General features: G+C 36.2%; 1 protein-coding gene across 1 annotated transcript in view; it reads right to left on the reverse strand.

Annotated features, from left to right (window-relative positions):
- The window catches only part of NNT (nicotinamide nucleotide transhydrogenase), a gene marked incomplete in the record, with an annotated part of 93,621 nt that overhangs the window by 24,847 nt on the left and 54,197 nt on the right, over window positions 1-14,577 (reverse strand). Inside the window, 4 exon segments of the mRNA XM_019661517.1 lie at window positions 1,847-2,006; window positions 8,681-8,860; window positions 10,888-11,048; window positions 12,629-12,862. Coding sequence (XP_019517062.1) covers window positions 1,847-2,006; window positions 8,681-8,860; window positions 10,888-11,048; window positions 12,629-12,862 — 735 coding nt within the window.

Consider the following 14,577-nt stretch of genomic DNA (forward strand, 5'->3'; position numbering starts at 1 on the left):
TCTCCCCCTCTCTCCCCCTCTCTCCCTCTCTCCCTCTCTCCCTCTCTCTCTCTCTCTCCCATAAATGTTTTCAAATTGTCTTCATGCTCGGCTTTGGTAACACTGCAGCCCCTGGCTCCCCTCCTAACTTGGTTACTATTCTTCCTTGATTTCTGTGATTAGATCTTCTTCTGTTCTCCCCCTTACACAATGAAGCTCCCCCAGGGCTCTAACTTTGCTCCTCACACTCTCCTTGGAAAATCTCAGCCCACCCCATGGCTTCAACAACCATGTGACGACTCCCAATCTGTGTCCAGGCTCAGCTGTCTGTCATTTGAGTGCCAGTACAGCATGCCCATTGTCCCATCTCCACCTCAAACTTAATGTCTCCAAAAAAGAACTTATAAATCTTTCCCACTGCCAAAGGAAAAAAAAAAAACATATTTCTAATGTTATTACAGGTATGACCAAAAACTTCATACATCTTCCTTCACCTTTAACCCCCTACAATTCTGGCCATTCTCTCTGTATAATAAATCACACATCTGTCCCCAAGTTTTCTAGCCCCATTTTTCCAAATACCAAGTCTCTTCTCAAGCTATTCCCTCTGCCTTTCCCCACCCCCAACACCACCCATCCTCTAGGGCCCAAAACAAATCCATACCTCTCGACAATCCTTCTTAGGTTCCCCATGATAGAAAAATTGTCTACACAGTCCAACTTGGCCCTTATCATAACCCACCTTACTTTATTTATCCATCTGACTTCTTCACTAGATGGAAAATGCCTAAAGGGAAAAGAGTGTGTCCTTTACATCTTTCTACCTTTATACTCTAGCGCCATGTTTCTCAACAGGTAACACTACTGCCACTTTCGCTGGAACAATTCTTTATGCACGAATGTCCCAGGTATTACAGCATATTTATAGCTTATCTGCTCCCACACCATAGCTAACAGCAGCAGTTTTGTCTTTGAGACAACAAAAATCCCAACCCCATATGTTCCAAGTATCTCCAGAAAATGATACTGCCCCCAATTGGAAAGGCTTGCACAACATTCAGTTCTGCTAATGCTTGTTATTTATATCTCAGTAGACAACCAACTTATATTTAACTTAATTTAACAAACTACCCACATGTCAAATCAAACAGGTTTTCTTTATAGAAACTCCTATGATATAGAAACTCCTATGATAGAGTTAAAATCTTAATTTGAAACCAATGTATTGCTTGTAACATCAGCATTCTATGATCACAGTGAAGAAGAACTGAACTAAACCTCAGAAAAGGACACTGAGGCCTGGAGAGATTATACAACTTGGTCAATGTCATGTCAACTGTTAGAAGCAAAACTAAGAACCAAAGTAAGATGATATGACTCCCAGACCAAGCTTTTTCTACTAGGTCATGTGACCTCATCTTCTTGGCAACCACAGGTTTCTCTATGATTTTTAAATATTTACTTTTGAAAAGAAAGAGATCATCATCTACTAACATTTACTGAGCAAGTCTAATGAGTGACCTAGACACTTTCAAATACTATATTTAACTTAATCCTGACAATAGGCCCGAAAATTACCAAGGAGAAATAAATAACCAAGACTCAAAGATGATTTAAACGTTTGTACAGAATCACAGAACGACATTGCTAGAACCATTACATCAATTTGTAGACTTTCTATGTGATCCCCAAAATATTAACCTAAACTGATAATTCTCAATATTTTTCATTTAGTAATGATAGGATTGCTTCTGAGCTTCCAAAAGTGAAGAAGTTCCAATTAGATTTTTTCCTATTATAAGAAACTTTTGATGTAATCAACTACAATAGGTATTAAAGGTTGTTTGCTTTTTATTTGGTTTTTCACCTGGAGTAATAATAATGCTATTAGCTTCTCGAATCATGTCAATTGCATTCTCAAGGTTGATTTCTGTATGTGTGCCAGAAATTTCCATGGGTTTTCCACCAGCTGTTGAAGTGGTACCATAGCCTCCAAGAATCACATTAGCCAGGGAGCGATTCATTGCCTGGAACACAAAATTATCATCTGTGAGAGTTTAGTCCATGTAACTTATTTAAAATAATAAAAATCCTGTGTATATGACATTCACCATCATTTAAAGCAGTTTCTGTGATCATCTAAAACATTTTAACCAGATACATTTGATCTAGCTTCTGAAAATTATTTCAAAAATTTAAATGAAAAGACATCTGGGAAACCAAATCATTTTTTCTATATTGTCAACTGTCTACTGATGTATTTTCACTAAAGGAGTAATTTTTAAAAGCATTTAATGAAAAGTTACTAGCAACAATAATTAATGAAAACTTCAGATCTAGTTATTATTATCTGCATACTGAGTTCTACCTCCACATTCATGTGTATTTCACAAGAGTAAAACAGAACAACAGGAATAAGAAGTTTTACAAGGTGACCCTACAGATCTCTCAGGTGAATTCTGCTACCAGCTGCAAGCTGTCAAGGGGCAACCAAGAGGAATCAAAAGGGATTCATTTCATTTAGAACTCTGCTGCCCTCTGCTGTTAAGAAAAAAAGAAATGTGGAGGTTGATCCTGTCGTATTTTCCAAATCAGCTCCATGAAGCTATTAATAGAAGTGACTGGATTCATTATTAAGACTCCTAAAATATTTCGCTTCCAAAAAGATAGATGAGTAAGTTTATATATACTGTTTCATTATAATTTACACCCACCCTTTTAATCAGAAAAATAATCTCGGAAAAAAAAACAATAGGAAGGCACTTCTCATTATATGCTCATTTACTACCACCCGACAATGTATCATACAAACACCCAAACAAAAATGTCATGATAACTGATCTGGTTTTGAAAACAGTTCATTTGTAGACCTCTGGGAGGTGAGGTGGTAAAAGGAAAGAAAAAAGACAAGAATGTAGACATTTTGAATAATCAAATGCATTGCAAGAATTCAAATCACTGTACATGAATAAAGCAGTCATTCTACATAATTATCGCTTCTGAAAAACTGAATTTATAACTTCCGAAAAAATTTCAAAAAATTATTAAACTCTATTTTAAGGATTGTAATAAACATACCATTGAGCCATTTTGTTTATACCATTTAAAAGTTATATAAGTGTCAATCTATTACTTTTTTTAAAAAAAGACATTTTATTATTAAAAGTACCTGGGGATTTACAGTGAAAATCACCTTAGGAAAAAAAACATTACCACCCATCCAAAGACAGCCCAGCCTGGTACCACCTTAGGGAAGACATGTACATATACTGTTGAGGAGAGACAGAGGTAAAGGAAAGGAGGAAAAGGATTAGAGACGAATAGCAGAGAGCTACACTTGACTAAAGGCAGCATATCAATATCCTAAGTTTCAAATGTGGACAAAATGTTGTCAGAATTTAACTTGTTCTTCTGACCTAAGCTTGATCAGTTACGACACTGACATTTTACAAAGCCCAAAATCTAGTAAACTTGTCTAAGATTATTACATATAAAATAAAGCCCAGAATATCTTTACATATATTATTAACAGACAAGAAGTTCAGAGAAAAATTAAAGTAATGATTTAATTAAGTTCATAGTCCCAACCTGAAATGAAGTTTTAAGGTCTTAATACAACCTCTTCTACTTAAATCCAAGGTTTAATGAAAATCTAAATAGTCACCCTGAGACTTCCAAATATTCAACATCTATTGATTTTGATATATTCTTTCTAGTTTTGAATTACAGGATTCTGAAATTACCAAAAATATGATCCACCAAATTTTTGCCCTTAAAAACTGATTCAAAGGACTATTTCAGACGTTATTTCTGTCATAGATAACTTAAACACACACACACACACACACACACACACACACACACACACATACACACACAGCGATTCCATGACCTGCATCATACAATCCTGTAGAGGAAAGGATGACAGAGGAGCATGATGTAGAGACAGATGTAGAGGATATAACCACTTTATTCTAACTTGACTTAAAAGGAACCATTCTTTACTTCCTATAAAACTGAATGTAGGAGAAGGAAAGAACTTCTGAAAACACATAATTAATGTGTACCCACTTCTGATGGCATCTTAGGGAGAAAAAAAATGGAACCACACAGTAGTTTAACAATCAAAGTCAACTTGTTAAACACGTATCCACAATTATATCACCATTAAACTAATTCCATGTGGTCTCTTAAAAACAATTATTTTTCATCTCTGAATTTACCATTGCAACATCATATTTTCAACAAATGTTTAGGGTTTAAGGATTTGTTTTGTTTCTTTTTTTTTGTTCCTTTTTTTTTTTTTTTTGGCTTGCTTAATGCTTTTCTCCTAAAGTGGTAACATTTCAACTAATATCTCAAATAGAATACAAGAGATCATCCTGTTTGGTGGTTTTTTTTTTTTTTTTTTTTCCTTTTTTTTTTTTTTTTGGCTTGCTTAAGTGATTAATGAGACTATCCTGTGACCACTGATCCACAGATTGAAGAGTTCCCAGCTTCCAAGACAAAGTATTTGCAACACTGTCCAAGACTGTTCCTTTTAAGTTACTAAGCTCTATAATGAAAATTGTATGCTACATTAAAGAGAGCCTTAATTCACATAATTCTAAGCAAAATGTAAGAAAACAATCTGAAAACAAAGGAAAGGTCATAAAACAGACAAAACCAAAGCAATAATCACATATATCCATCTACTAGCATCTCTCATTTCAATGCTTCATAGGTACTAATTACTTGGTGCAAGGCAAAAAGAAATTTGTTTTGGTTTGGATTTGATCCACTTCATTCTGTTCTATTTTCATTTGGAAACAAGCAGCAAAGTGCAAAAATCAAAAAATTTGGTCTAAAAATGTTGTTCCGTTTTTGCAAGCCCTCTATTTCCCTGGACACTATCTCAAGTAAATGGTCTATAAAATCATAAAGAGGTTAATGTCTAATGACATCTGAATATAAAGCAAATCATTCATTTCAGCTGGTTGTTGGACACTGTTGACATTTTATAACAGGTCTGTGTATAGTGGGTCTGTGTAACCACATTAGGTTCAGAGGATATCCAGAAGAATTCTTTGTCAGAATACAAATTTAATTTTAGGGATGCTAATAAGCCACTTGGGGTGCATTCCATTCCCTCTCACATATCAAAACCACTCTATTCTGGTTTGGACTTGCATGTTTCCTTCAATAAATAATAAAATAATGAAGATAAACATACTGGTAACATTAACGTATATTGATATATGATAGCATCTCTGCTACCATAACCTATTCAGAAAGGATACCAAATGTGAAATTAGCTAACAAACAAAATATGTTTGTTTAAAAATTATTGTTCATTTAAAAATTATTATATTCATTTGAATTTACCAGGTGCTAGCTCAGGCTCCATAAACACAAAAGCGAATAATAAATGACATCTTAAAATAGCTTCCTTGTAAAATGAGAATAATATTTCCAACCTCCAGAATTAGTGTAGGGATTAAGTGAGCTAATATTTGTAAAGTACCCAGTGTAATGCCAGCAGTATTGTACTACACCCAATTACGAGCAGCTATTTCATTTTTATTAGTAATCTGAACCACTGTGCTGCTATGCACCAGCCATGAAGAAACAGCTTCTTTTAATAAACAAGCACAGGCTACAAATCAATGAAGATCAATGTGAAAAGTCAGAAATCAGGAAAATTTAGAAGGAAAGAAAATTTCTATCTTCAAAATTGAAAACTATGGCAGGCTTGTTTTGTTGTTGTTGTCTTATGTGTTTCGTAATAAGACATAGGAGTAGAGAGTACACAGTAAAACAAGCACTCCACACATCACTCACTGGTGAAAGCTGGACTAGAGAATCATTTGTGGAAATCAATACCAACCGCCAACAAGAAGATCTTACTCCCTTTGACCAAGTTCATTGTACTTATAAAAATTTGACCTAAGGAAATAATCAAAGATGCACATTGGAGAACGTACTGCAGGAAAAAAAAGTTTAAAACAATTAATAATATGGACTTGAATAAATTATGATATATCTATGTGATATATTAACCTCTCAGTAGACACTAGAAATTATTAGAAAACTGTTAGTTAGAAAATTAAATAACATAGAATGTGTTTCAATATATGCGCACATAAAAAGACCAGAATTAGAATATTAAATGTGAACAGTTAAGTGGTAATGGGGTTATAGATTATCTTATTTTCTTATTTATCCTTTATTATTTTCTTCCAAATTTCACACATTAAACATCTTTTATTTTTATAATTGAATAATTTTTAAAAATTAAAGCTTCAACTGTCCTTGAACCTACATTAATACAATTTCCTATTACAGAGTATCAATCTGACCTAGTGTGACACATATGGTCAGACAGCTATAAGAATACCTTGTTAGCCTTATGCACAGTATAGAAATAAAAAATATCTGCAGTATCCAGACAGTAAATAGCATGCCTGCGGCAGTGGAAATAGAGAGAAAGAAAAGAAACAGAAAAACTAGAGAAAATAAAGAATATGAAAGAATGGAAAAAAGATAAGAGAAAGACAATATAATTAAAGAAGTACACATAGAAAAGAGGACTTCTAATTAGTGCCTCTTACTATCTTATTCTAATTACTGTTATAGAACTGTTACTGTAGTTACTATAATCAACAATAATATAAGCAACTAAATAAAGAAGGCAAAGGAGAGGAAATAAAAGAGACAGACACACAGAAATTTGAGGAGTCCTATTAATAAATTTAAGAACTAAAGAAAACCATCTAAGAAAAAAAAAGATAAAGGCAAGAAGGTACCCATGATGACACTTCAAAACTAGGTACAAGTCTTTCTCTCCTCTCGCCATATCAGTAAGCCACTAACTTTGTTAAAATTCAAATCCTCCCATTTAATTTTATAATCACTATTTTGACCAGCCACAAGGACTAATGAAAATCTGCTGCCCCCTACTGGTCACTCAAATTCACCAAATGAAGCAAAGTCAAACTAAGGGTTAAAAGTTCATTTTTAGAAAAACTATTTCTAATACAACTGAATAATTTTTTCTTCTTCATAAACATTTGTTTTTAAAAACTCCAAGTGACACCTTTCAAATAGGAGATACAAACCTCCACCTTTCCAAATTCCCTCAACAACTTGGGGGATTTAATTTTAAAACCTCTTAGCTTGTTTTGAACTTGAGCTACCAAATCCTTTATTTTACAATAGGACCAAAGAAAACTGATTTTTATTATAAAAAATAAATTCAGCATTCAATTTACAGTGAGTTTTTCAATTAAAATATAAGAGAAATTCTGAGTTGTAAAATAAGGGTATTTTTAATATTGTAATGAAAGAGTGAAGGTGGGGTAAGCATCCTTTTTCTGAATTATTAATCAGCGTAAAGTTCACATTCTGATTTCACTCTGTTTCATGTTTGTCCTTTCACAGTCATTTAAAACTATTATTTAGAGAATAATATCCGTAATTAGAAAAAGGTTTCTAGTCAAACTTTTAATTATTTGCAGGATATCTTCTTGCCATCAAGAAGAGAATTAAAAACAAAAAGGGGGCTAGGAAGTATTTGTCATGTTAATTTTTTCTTTTCTTTTCTTTTTTAATCATGCTGACCACAAAACTTCAAGAGAAGCGTTCTCCCAGATGATGAGTGGGAGTGTCAAGTGCCGCTAGCTTTCTGGAAACAACACAGCAATAAGTAGAAAAAGCCCATAAAATGAACACATCCTTTCACTTCTAGGAATCGATCCTAAGACAAAAATCAGAAGTGCCAAAGATGTATTTATGTACAAAGAGAAATAAAAATCGAACAACCTAACAGGTACGGCATTAAGGAAAAAGCAAATAAATTGTGTGTGTGTATATATATATATATATATATATGATAGATTAGTATGAAGTCCCTTGAAATAATATGTAAAAAGCATTTTCAATATGAAAATGGAGGGCCGGCCGAGTGGCGCGTTGGTTAAGAGCTGGCTTGGGACGCCAGAGGGCTCCAGTTCAGATCCCACATATGAGGGCCAGTGACACTGCCCTCTACAGCTAAGATGCTGAACAACAGCTCGACCTGGAGCTGGGCTGCCGTGAGCAGCCGGCGATGGCAGATGGATTGCCATGGGCTACCGTGTGTAGCCAGCAGCCAGCGTGAGCGGCCAGCAGCCACTGTGAGCGGCCGTCCAGAAGCCGGCGACTGATCTGCCTCGCCCGGGAAGAGCGCAATGATGGTGCCAACTTGGGCCAGTGAAGCAACATCCTCCACAACTAGACTGAAGAACAAAACGACAGCAACTTGTCTGTTCCCCTTCCCCCAATTCCCCAATAAAAATCTTTTTAAAAAAGAAAAAGAAAATGGAAAGTATACTTTGTGGGAGTTTTAAAAATTACATGTAAAACAGTGTACAATATGATCAGACAAGTAAAATACACCAATATGTGATACACAAAGAAAAAGAAGGAAATAACCCAAATCTGAAGTGTTTATCTCCAGATGGAGGGAGTCAGAGGATTTTTATTTTTACATTTAATTTTCCTAATTATCTACACTTGAGTACTTTAAAAGCAGCCTTGCGAATTTATTCAAATAACGCAGTCTGATAGTTCTGCTGAAAAGGATAAAAACTGACAGTCATTTTTACTGCAAATAAGAGAAATGACAGACACATCCTTATTTGCAGAACACCATTTCTTTTTCTTTCGAACACGTGATTCTTACCACACACATGATGTAGGACAGGATAGCACCAGAGGAGCCGATGAGCGCGCCCACGATAGTCAGCAGGTTGTTGTTGAGCAGGAAGCCCTCGGCACACAGGGCCCAGCCTGAGTAGCTGTTCAGCACAGTGATGACGACAGGCATGTCAGCACCACCGATAGCAGCCGTCAAAGTCACACCCTAGGATGGAAAGCAAAGTGTAACTCAAAATTAATAAAACCTCTGACATTGAACATCTTGGTTCTTAATCATTCCTGTTTTCCAATTAATATATTTATGTATAAGTTCCACTGCTGGTGCCTTCTATTGGACCAACTCTTCCACAGATATAACAAATGTAAACACTGAATCACCTCCCCCACCAAAAAAAAAATCCCTAAATCTCTAAAAGACAGTGATGGAAAGCATGCAGAAACTGGAGAAGGGTCTACACTTGGAAAAAAGTAACAGTACTGAGTGAATTTCCCAGGGGAGTTAGCCTAAAGACAGGCTTTATTGGTGCCAAATGAAACAGCTAAAACTAAAATATAAGCCCACAGTCTACTACAATAGTTTGAAAATCTGAGACTAGGGCTTAGGGTGACTAATGCAGTTAGAAAATGAAAAGGGAAGTTCTGCAAAGGAGTAGGCTAGAGAAAGAAAGCCCCGACTCCTGTATATAAACTCTGCCCAAATCTCTGGCTGACTCCTGAACTAGGCACATGTGGGCATATTCCAAGCAACTCTGGTAAGGATAAAATAGATTGCAGCTGCCGCCCACCCTAGGGGAGCCAGAATTTGAAATACGGATCCAGCCAAGTGAGCTGCCTACAAAGACAAATGAATAAAAAATTATAATCAATACACTTTAGAGGAATACAACAGAATCCAAAGTCTCTATAATACATCATTCACGATGTCCATGATGCAACCCAAAATCACTAAACACAGGGAAGGAAAAGGGATGGTGGGGAGAAAGATTTTTGCTTTTTATTCCACGTATTTCTATATATTTTGTGTTTGTTACGATGTAAATGTATTCATGTATTACTTAATTAAGCCAAAAGCAATTAAATTAGTCTGCAAAACAGTTTATCTTATTCAGACATTCTCATAGAGTCATTAAGTATCTTTTAAATACCAAATTCACCTCTTCTCAAAAATAACAATTCTTCAAGTTTTAACATCGAAATGCTACAAATTTGATTTTGAGACTTTTTTTACCTCTTCTGCCCTATTAGATAAAAAATATCAAAACTATTTTTCCTTTGTTTAAAATAAAACAAAAATCAGTGCTATGTAAGTCAGAATAAAACTGGATGATCAGTAGTCATATAAACATAGAATTTTAAGTTACTTTTCAGTGTTCTAAAGGTTCTGTGTTGAAATCATGGCCTAACTCGTAAATATTACATAACAATCAGTATCATTTTAACATTGTAAATCTTGTATTTCTGAACCAAGTAGCCAGTAAGTGTTTGATAAGCAATTACAATGTCTAACTTTGTGCTAAGCACAGTAAATTATTTTAGAAACTTAAAACATAAACCTTGCTTACAAAGTATGCATTAGACTAGATAAACATAAATCAATTAGTTAATAACACAGAGCTGTATGCAACATTATACAATGATATAATAAAATGCTAAATTGTAAAATATAAACAACTAAAGAATACTGTATGTATCAATATGCTAAATGTAAAAAGTAGCAAGAGGACCAACCTATCATGAAAGGCTTTACTGAACTCCATCACTGAACACAAGAGTTTATTAATTGCATTTCATTTTATATAATTATTTGACTTGGTGTCATAGCTTCCAATGAATGTGAGAGCAACTAATAGTCAGGAACTACCTTGCACTTATTACATAAACCTCGAAGCACTATTCTGTAGGCCTTGTCACATAGCAGGCACATAATGAATGGAATTTAAATGCTTGGCTTTTTTAATGCCCTATTCACCAACACATTGATCCACTGAAAAGATGCCAGAGCAATAAATGTTACAGGTGACAACTTGAAAAGAACAATTAAGTGGAGAGAAAGAGTGATTTTCTTCTTATACTTTTCTATATCTTCCAGATTCTAAAAAGATACACAAGTAACATCATTATAAAACATATTTATTCCATCAGTGGTTCTGAAAAGTGAGAAATATGATAAGACAGTAATCTAACAAAATACTCCCAGTTCCTCATATCTGCTTTCCATTTCTGACTTCTTACCATGACAGCAGAGAGCGCTGACACAGAGCCCAGACAGAGAATGCCTGTGGTGAAGCTGGGGTCTATCATGAATGGGATTATTCCACCCACGCTACTAGCCAGCAGGCCTGCATTGAGTAAGTGCCTTCCAGGGAGCAGGAGAGGCGCAGAATTCAGGATACCTAGAACCAAACACATGTCAGTCAGAACCTAGCACATGTAATAAGAAACTCCCACACACATACTCCTAAGTGTACTTCACTTAATCCTAAACTACCAGAATGTAATCTCAGAATTGAAACATGGTATTTAAAATATCACTTTGTATCACCAGGTACTGAAACATAAAAACAACTTAGAGTTCTTACACACAACAAATATCAACAGAAGCAAAAAAAAGTATGGCTCAACTTTTCTTTGATCACACAATTTCTTTACTCTCTGTAATGGACTCTTGATGAGTCACTTTTTCCCCCATAGGACCAACACAGAAGTTGATAAGTGAGGATTTATTTATTTAAAACTTCAAAACAAACTCCTAGCACATTAGCATTTCCGATTCTATCAATGGAGCCCAAGTGAGAAGAGCCTGGTTTGCGAGTTGTTTCTGCCAACAGAGCAGGAGACAAGGATGTTTGAGGTTCTTTTTGTGGCTTTTTAATCTTCATGGAAGTTCCCCACTTAATTTTAATGACTTGATTACTGAGAGGCAAGACCAGAGTTATAAATCACAGCTAGTTTCTTTAGAGACTCACTTTTTCATGAAAACACTGCAAGTAGCCTTTGTGACTTTCCCCCCCCCCCATTTTCATGATTGGCTTTAGCAGTACCAAAAGTTGCCAAACTAGAGCCCTAAGATGTGCATTTGTTTTCAAGATAAGTACTATATACTAATCACATGAATTTATTCAATAAGCATCTCTCTATTCTGGAAAATGTATCAAGTTCATTTCTGTGAACTCCACATAGGCATCTCTAACCAAGGATTATGAAGATATTATTTTGTTCATATGTATTATCAAATGTCAACTAGTTCCTCTGTGCCAATTTCTGTGTACAGGTTTCCTCCACTAGGTGTCCAAAGAAACAGCTTCAAAGCTTTGTGAGTATAAGATTTACAAGGATCGGGCCGGCCGAGTGGCGCGTTGGTTAAGAGCTGGCTTGGGACGCCAGAGGGCCCCGGTTCGGATCCCACATGAGGGCCAGTGACACTGCCCTCTACAGCTAAGATGCTGAACAACAGCTCAACCTGGAGCTGGGCTGCTATGTGTCGCCAGCGACAGCGTAGGCTGCAGCCCCTGTGGCAGTGGGTTGCCATGGGCTACCGTGTATAGCCAGCAGCCAGCGTTGAGTGGCCAGCAGCCGCTGTGAGCGGCTGTCCAGAAGCCAGCGACTGATCTGCCTCGCTCGGGAAGAGCGCAATGATGGTGCCAACTTGGGCCAATGAAGCAACGTCCTCCACAACTAGACTGAAAAACAAAAGGACAGCAACTTGTCTGTTCCCCTTGCCCCAATTCCCCAGCGCTGTTCCCATCCCCCAATTCCCCAACAAAAATCTTTAAAAAAAAAAACAAAAGATTTACAAGGATCAATAAAGGGAAGCCATCTTTACGGAGAGAAAAGAGCATTTATATACTTCTGAGTGCTATACAAACTCTTCACTTAACAGGTTCTACTGGTAAGCTATTTCTGAAATTGAAATGGACCCCTAAATCCCCAAACAATAGACATTTACACCTCTATGTTATGTTGAATCACTTACCCTGCAATTTTCCATAGGCAACAAGAGACCCACTAAACGTGACACCACCGATGTAAGTACCGAGGTAGGCCACGATCTTGGTGAGATTTGCTGCTGGATCCACAGCAAAATGTGGATATTCTACAATATACTCAGCTATGCAAGTAAGCACAGCAGCCAAGCCCACTAAACTGTGGAAAGCAGCAACTAACTGAGGTAAATCGGAAATCTGGATGCGTTTGGCAATTGTCAATCCTGTTGGGAAATGAAGGTCAAAAAAGAAATTAAAACTTGACAGACCTTTAAGAAGTAACCACAATAAAGACCACACTTAAGGGTTTCTATCCTTGTCACCAATAAACATCTGCTTCCTAGTTTGGGCTAAATATACTTCTATAGGGACTGACTATACAGGAGGTAAGGACACAGGCTATACTCGTATATACCCTTTCAAAATAGCAGGTTTTCTCGACACATCTAACCAAGGCCCAACTCCAAAAAATCCAGACACACAAACATGACCATGTGCTTCTTCCCCTTGCAACCTTCGAACACGCCCCTGGCCTATCGCATCTTCAGATTACTTAAAGCTCCAATTCAATACTTTTCAATTCTCCCCACAGCATGGTAACCCAGGCCCTCTTCTCTAGAAGCCAACACTTGCTCCTGAGCACACAAGAAACAGCTGAAATATGAAGAAGGCCTAGGTTTCCAGGTGGGTGAGTGGGAGCCAAGTCCAAAGGTAAAGAAATGCAAATATCTGAGTAGTAAATGTCCAAATTAGGAAATTCTGAAGGAGTTTATGGCTCTAGATAGGTGATATAGAAAGAGTACGGCTCAGAGTATTTGCTAAGATCATGTTTAAAAGTTCTCCTGCCATGAACCTATAGCCAGGCATTTATCTTCAAGTACCTTTCTAGGCACTGTCAAGAAAGGACTCAAAGCTTTCCTGGGGAAATATAAAAGGGGGCTGAAAGCTAATGTTGTGCTGGTAAATATTTAACCACCAGCTCCTCAGGATAAAAACATTCCTGTGTATACATGCATATGTGATTTTTACTGATATACAGGTATGTACACACAATTTTCAAATAATAACAAAATATGCAATACTCTTTATTGTAAATTCCACATAGCCAATTGGTTTTCATGGAATGCTTTTGTTAATTTTTGCCAAACTCTTGTATCTGTAACCAACCTAGTATTTGCAACTGATGAATGAGTGTAGTTCCCACACGAATCTTGGTTAATATTTTTGTTTACATTAACAAGTCAGATGAAAGTGAAACAAGATATATATGTGAAAACTTCACTGTCAACCACGTGAGTGATGACTTCGCTGAATCTGGTAATAATAGTTTCCAAATACTGGAAGAATATTTGCACAATTTTTTGTGTAACAGCTACAGACACAACACACTTTGAAGTTTAACCTGCATTATTAACATTTTCTCCATCACTTTCTTAGGTCTGGATAATCAACAAAACAATAAATGAAACCCAGATTTGTAGCATTTGTTGATTTCCACGGTATAATTACAACTACCATGGCCAATTTCAAACTACCAATGTGATGTCAATAAATATGGAGTTGGGAAGAGAGGTACAGTAGCCCACCATTACACAGTATTTCCACCATACAGATACAAAAAAAATGGACAACCTCAAGAGCAGAGATAATAAAATCTAATAAATTAATCAGAAAGTTACGGATAGTACTATTATCTTTGTTTGTAATATAATTTATCTGTTTTATTTTGGCGAAAGGTCATCACAATTGATATAATTCTCATTCAAATACAAATATTTTAAAACATTTAATTGAGCAGGTAAATCAACTGAGTCAAAAGAGTGTGCTAAAAAATGGGCATGGGCATGGGCCAGCCGAGTGGCTCAGTTGGTTAAGAGCTCGCTCAAGAGTTTGAGCTCTGAGCAACAGCGGTTCAAGTCCTGGCCCAAGCTGAGCAGCC

The sequence above is a fragment of the Hipposideros armiger genome, unplaced genomic scaffold (genome assembly GCF_001890085.2).
Source record: "Hipposideros armiger isolate ML-2016 unplaced genomic scaffold, ASM189008v1 scaffold_351, whole genome shotgun sequence".
NCBI classification, from domain to species: Eukaryota; Metazoa; Chordata; class Mammalia; order Chiroptera; family Hipposideridae; genus Hipposideros; species Hipposideros armiger.